Source organism: Charadrius vociferus, unplaced genomic scaffold, assembly GCF_000708025.1.
Source record: "Charadrius vociferus isolate BGI_N301 unplaced genomic scaffold, ASM70802v2 scaffold178, whole genome shotgun sequence".
Lineage (NCBI taxonomy): Eukaryota > Metazoa > Chordata > Aves > Charadriiformes > Charadriidae > Charadrius > Charadrius vociferus.
Window position 1 is genome coordinate 3,472,013 of NW_009649717.1, and position 6,584 is coordinate 3,478,596.

General features: G+C 52.0%; 1 protein-coding gene across 1 annotated transcript; it reads left to right on the forward strand.

Annotated features, from left to right (window-relative positions):
• Window positions 1-2,313: 2,313 nt before the first annotated feature.
• Window positions 2,314-3,682, forward strand: LOC104291506 (placenta-specific gene 8 protein-like). The gene is made up of 3 exons (XM_009890744.1): window positions 2,314-2,428; window positions 2,646-2,770; window positions 3,575-3,682. Exons 1-3 carry the CDS (start codon window positions 2,314-2,316, stop codon window positions 3,680-3,682), a joined length of 348 nt encoding a protein of 115 aa, XP_009889046.1.
• The last annotated feature ends 2,902 nt before the right edge of the window (window positions 3,683-6,584 follow it).

A 6,584-nucleotide genomic window follows, 5' to 3' on the forward strand; every position in this document is an offset into this window, starting at 1 on the left:
CTTCATTTCAGTTTCTGTTCTGGCTTCTGAGCTCAGGAGGTGGGCGGGGGAGGAGGGTGAGCACCCAGCAGCATGCAGCCTTTGCCAAGCTGCTATTTCGAAAACAAAAAAACCCCACCCCGACACCCTATTTGTAGCAAAAAGTCTCAACAAATGTGAGCAGGCAGTTTATCTTATTTTTTTTTTCCTTCCCTTTTCTCCTAATTGTGCATAAGTAGAAGAACTTGGCCTGAGGGCAAAACTTGCTTTTAATTGTGTTGTGGTTTAACCCCAGCTGGTAGCTAGAACCACACAGCTGCTCGCTCACTCCCCCAAGTTGTGATGGGGGAGAGAATCAGAAGAGGAAAGGTGAGGAAAAACTCAAAGACAGTTTAACAGGCATAGCAAAAGCCACACACACAAGCAAAGCAAAACGAGGAATTAATTCACTGCTCCCAATGGGTAGGCAGGTGTTCAGCCATCTCCAGGAAAGCAGGGCTCCATCACATGTAACAGTTACTTGGGAAGAAAAACTCCATCACTCCAAACACTTCCCCCTTCCTCCTTCTTCCCCCAGCAAAGACAGTTTAACAGGCATAGCAAAAGCCACACACGCAAGCAAAGCAAAACGAGGAATTAATTCACTGCTCCCAATGGGTAGGCAGGTGTTCAGCCATCTCCAGGAAAGCAGGGCTCCATCACATGTAACAGTTACTTGGGAAGAAAAACTCCATCACTCCAAACACTTCCCCCTTCCTCCTTCTTCCCCCAGCTTTATACACTGAGCATGATGTTGTATGGTATGCAATATCCCTTTGGTCAGTTGGGGTCAGATGTCCCGGCTGCATCTCCTTCTAACTCCTTGTGCACCCCCAGCTTGCTCACTGGCAGGGCGATAGGAAGAGCAGAAAAGGCCTTGACTGCCTAGCAACAACCAAAAATACCAGCGTGCTATCATAAGTATTTCTCATCCCAAATATAAAAACATAGCACTATACTGGCTGCTAGTAAAAACGTTAACTCTATCCCAATGGAAACCACGACAAACTGTTATCTGAGAGTGCTTTGTGCTGTCTTTTACTTGTCTGGGAGAATAGAAGCACAGAGATTTGGTTTTGGTTTTGGGTTTTGTTGTTGTTGATGTTTTTTTTTTTTAGATTTGAGGCTTACTGGTTTTTCTGGTTTCAGCTGAGATAGAGTTTATTTTCTTTCCAGTAGTTGCTGCGTTTTCAGATTTGGTATGAAAAGAATGTCAGTAATACATATTGTTTTAGTTGTTGCTAAGTGATGTTTATACAAATCAAGGGCTTTTTTCAGCTTCCCATAGAAGCTGAGAAGGAGCATATACAGAACAAGAGAACGGCCAATGGAATATTCCATCCCATAGATGTCATGCTTGGTATATAAACAGGGGTTGGCTGGGGAGGGGTGGTGGGATCTGTGATCTCTGCTTGGGTCTGGCTGGGCAACCAATTCTCTGGGTGGTGAGAGTGGCTCGTGTTTTGTGTATTCTTTTACCATTATTATTATTATTATAAATTATTATTATCCTTTTTCATTATTGTTCTATTAAACTGTCTTTATCTCAACCCATGAGTTGGGGTTTTTTTTTGCCTTTCCCCTCCTTTTGTCCCTCTTCTCCCTGCCCTTCTTAGGGAAGAAAGGGGGTGAGCAAGAGGCTGCGTGGCCCTAGTTGCTGGCTGGAGATAACCCACGACACTAGTTTCCAGGGTTTACTTGCTTGCTTAACCGCAGGAAGGCAAGGACTGGGGTTCAGACTCGGGACATGGTGTTGAATTTCTGCCTTTCTGGTTCTCTACAACAAGAAACCGGTGATACTAGTTTTCTACAGTATCTCTCTTGCGTGGAGCCCAGTTTTGTTACGAGGAAACGCGAGACCACGGCTGCTTCCCTCATGCTTTGTATCCACGCCAAAGTGATCTTGTGTGAAATACGCCAAGTTCAACAACTGAAATGCCCAAGTCACTGGCATTAGCCTAGGTTCACTGCCCAGCCCTGCTTGGCACAAGGGAAGTTGGTGAACTGTGTCTAAGCACCAGTGAAGCCTTTCTGGGGTGGAGTGGGGAATGCCAATGGCCTGATGCTATTTTGAAGGCTGGATAAAATGGCAGAAAATGCAAAAACCTTGAAAAGACACAAATGCAGGTAACATATGGTTACGCCTTGTCACCTCCAGCGGCAGCAAGGGAGCTGGGCGAAAGGCTGTCTGCTGAAGAGCGATGGTGACCAGCTTGGTTGGGGGATCAGACCGACCACAGTTTTTTCATTAACTGTGCTGTTCCTCTCCCGTGTCTTTCAGAAGAGCAACTAGAAATGGCCAACCCATCCGTCGTGACGATCCAGCCGCAGTACGCCATAGCTGTGCCCACTGTCTCGAGGAACATGTGGCAGACAGGGCTGATGGACTGCTGCACTGACTGCGGAGTCTGTGAGTGCCTCGGGTAGTCCCCTCTCTCAGCCACCTGCAGTGATGTGGTGTGGTTGGTCCATGCCCTCTCGGGATACTTTTCTTGACCCTGCTGCTCGGGTCGGTGCTGTGATAGCTACAGCCATGTTGCCTGGTCCTCCCAGTTCCTCCCCTGATGCTGGTGGTGCCGGGCCGGTGGGCAAAGCCCCCCCTGCCGCTGTGTTTCTCTCCCTGCCAGGCTGCTGCGGGATGTTCTGCTTCCCCTGCCTCGCCTGCCAAGTGGCTGGGGACATGAACGAGTGCTGCCTGTGTGGGACCAGTATGGCCATGAGGACCCTCTACCGCACCAGATACAACATCCCAGTGAGTGGTTAACCTGCCCCCTCACCATGTTGCGAGGCTGAAAGACAAGGTGCTCCCAAGGCCCCTCTCTTTCCCAACCCATCAGGGATGAGCAGGTGAGCAGCAGCACTCTTGGCTCGCCTTTTTTTTACCTTTCGCATCCTGCATGATGTGGGGAGGACAGGACAGGAGTTGGGGTGCCCTCGGCATTGCTGGTCCCTGGGCTGGTGTCCAACATTGCACGTTAATCAGACACAGCTCTTTCCCAGCACCCTTTGCCAGGGGCACACGTCCTGCCTTCAGCTGCCGCCAACCACAGCGGCTCACAGAGCCTCAGCTGCTGCTTCCCCGTGCCATCCCCAATCTTTGAAAGATGGGAAAGACTTGAGATAATCGTGGGCAGACTAAAGAATAGATTAAGTCAGTTGCACAGATAAACGTCCATAATCAGATGCAGGAGAAAGGTGGACATTCTCATACAGTACGTATGTGGGATGTTTCTTCCCACCAGGGGTTAGCACCATCCCCAGTGCAAACCATGGTGGCCCAAGTCCAGTTTGCCCAAATTATCTCTTTCTGTGTGTGTTTCCCCCCCACAAGTCTTAACCTAGGAAGCTGAAAGATCAGTAGTTATCTGCAGAAAGGGCTCTCTCCTTTCTTTCCACTGTGTCGGGGTTTGCCAGCCCTGGTTTTTAGCATCTGCTGCTCGGATGCTGGAGCCAGCCAGGAAACAAAGGGCACACGACGTGGAATATGATTAACATTTTCTTGGCCAAAACGTGGCTTTTGGGAAGCCTACATCCTTAACTCATTTCTTCCTAACAGGGGTCCCTTTGCTCTGACTGCTGTGTCACCACATGGTGCCTCGTGTGCTCCGTTTGCCAAATTAAGAGAGACATTAACCGGAGGAGGGAGCTGGGCATATTCTGGTAAGCTGGGCGTGGTGCTGCTGGTTTATAAAGCCACAGCCACACGCAGCCAAGCGGCTTCCTGGAGTGTCTCCTGCCAGCACCTGGCACAGGGTTGCTGCAGTGGGGAAATGGCCATGGACAGGTGACAAAGAGTGACCTGTCCTGCAGCAAAATGTTGCTGGGAACCTCGTGCAGGATGGGAGGGCAGGACTGGGGACACACACACACACACTGTAGCGAGGCATGGCCCCGCTCCCTGATCCTCCTCTCCTGTCCCCTTGCAGATGCCACCATCCTCGCTGCGCCCTGTGGAGCCGCTGTGGGCAGGAGTCACCACTGCCCTGGCTGTTGGGAAACGCACCATGGCGGTTTTGGTTTGATTATGGTTGATTTTCCCTTACCTCTTTTACATTATGAATAAAGAGCAGAGTTTGCCTTCCTGCCAGCGTATGTGTCACCCTTGCACCGCCTGAGAGCACACGTCCTTCTCCTGCTCCGTCCATCTCAGCAGCCCTCGGCGCAGCTGAGATTTCCCTGCGCCTGCTGCAGAGAAAGATTTTCAGTAGTATTTTGTTATTTCACTCAGCTTCTAAAAAGGATGTTTAATACATAAGAGGAGTCGGTGTTGCTCATCCAAGTTGCAAAATTTGGAAAAGTGACTTCTGCTCCAGGGCAGAGCTGGGGCTTCCAGCAGGCAGGTGATGGCTGCAGGCCACTGAGTGCCGAGTTGTCCCTACTGCAGTGGCCCAGCTGGCTGTCCAGGGCTGGTGGCTGGTCCCACCTGAACATAAAGCCTTGGGGATTTTTGGCTGCCTGGCAACAGACCACCTTCTGCGTTGCAGACACAGGCTCCCCTACAGACCCTGAGCATGAATTCCCACCTGCCTGCCATTAAAAACCTGGTTGGATCATGGGCTGGCCAAGTCCTCTCCATGGGCAAACTCTGCTGCTTCCTGGCCACGGCCGGGCAGAGCACACCTGTCTGCACTGGACTGTTGGCGGTATGTTGTCTATCCAAAACCACAGAGGTTACATCCACGCTCTCTCCATCACTCTCAGAGAGATGCTAAAGGAATTTTGATCCCTGCAAATCTCCCCCAACTTCACTCTCAAAGGAAAATATGGTATTTTTTCCCCCTCTGCCTTCACCTTCCCCACAAACCTTGTAGAGGGCAGGTGGAGGCTCTGTCAGTGCTGTAGGGTGGGTCCATGCTGCAGCACTCCCACCTGCCTCAACTCCAGATGGCCCAGATGGTCCTGTGGATGATCCCTGGAAATACAGAAAACTGCATTTTTAGCCTAAGAGAGGTAAAGGACAGGGACATGGAGAGGGGGGGAGAAGAAATACTATGCTGCCATCTCATCCCAGCACAATGTGGTATGATTTCGTAGCTGCACGTCGAGGAAGTGCCTGTGTCACCCAGTGGAGTTACGGCCAGTTCTTGCTGATGCTTGGGCTTACTGAAGGAAAGGCGCTGCACCTCCAGTGGTGTATGTCTTAAGGCAGTACAGGAGCCCAAAAACAAACTGTCCTCTGAAAACTGCTGCTGAAAGCGGCGTGTCCCATCAGGTCTCTGGGCTTGCAGGATGCTGGGGTGGGGAAAAGTGTGTGTGAGTGGGGGCAGCAGGATCCCAGCAGGAGTGGCAGCAAGCTTGCAGCTGGCTGCCTTCAGCAGGGAAACTGCAATTGCGCAAAGCAGCACCTAAGCCGGCATCTGGTCTGTTAGTCAGACGGAGCAGAGTTTGTTTGCCAGGGAGCACCCAGAGCATATAAAGGATGAGAACCAGGAAAAGGACACACGTCTCCCAGGAGAAGGGCGTCTCAGCGGGTACGTATAGCTTGGCTTGGCTTGGCTTGAGCAAAAGCTGCGGTAAAAAAATATGGAAGTTGGTTGTGGCTTAAGCGGTGTTGCTGGGGAAGGGGTGGAAACAGAGGTGAGGTGTTCTACCTGGAAAACCACTTCAAAGGTAAACCAGAGGGACCACTTCAAAGCTAAACCAGAGGGTGCCGGGTGCTGCTGACAGGCATCTCAACAGAAGCGGGCAGCAGACATGAAAGACAACAGCTTTTGCACTCTGTTGTTCATTTCTGCACATATATGTGTGCCTATGCATAACAAAATGCTGTTTTATGACCTTGGTTATCGGTGAAATGTGGCTGCGTGCACCTCGGGGTCCTTTTTGTTCCTGTCAGCTGTTCCAACACTGCTGGTGGTGCTGTGGAGATTTGGGGGCACTCGGGGTTGATGTGCTGGGCGTGCTGGGCATGCTGGGCCCGGGCCACCTCTCAGGAGATGAGCGTGTGGCAGAGGCTTCTTCAATCTGCTGCCTGCTCTGCACCACACCACAGCCTCCATCTGCGCAGGGATGTGGTGTGCTCGTACTTTGGGAGAGGAAGGGAAAGTCTGTGGTCAGTTGTGCCTGCAAAGGGCACAGGGGGTGTGTGGCGGAGATCACTGCTCAGCTGCGTTTTCACCGTGCGCTGCTATTAATCTCATTACCTGGTGGTGGGCGAGGACCTCCTTTGGCACGGGAGGCTGGTGGGGTTCTGCCCCTAAACCTTCTCCTGCTGCTGCTCCTGCCCACGCTTTTCCCTGTGGTCCCTGCTGTCCTCCCTGCTGCTGGACATCCCCGTCCCTGCATGGAATCCCCGTGCTGTCCCTACCTGGCATCCCCACCACACAGCTTGTCTGTGGTCTGTCCCCTCCCCTGTCCCTCCTGGCTCCTGCCAAGGAGCCAAGGCTCCCCACAGGGGCTGCCATTTTGACATGCTGTGGGGTGCTACATCGGTTGCAGAGGTGGCGGGAAGTACCTGTGGCCTTGTGCATGAACAAGGAGGGGCAGCAGGCCGAGGCAGAGGAGGGAGGTGTCCATCAAGGGTCAATGTGGTGCCTGCTGCACCTACTGGTGGTGGGGTTGCCTGT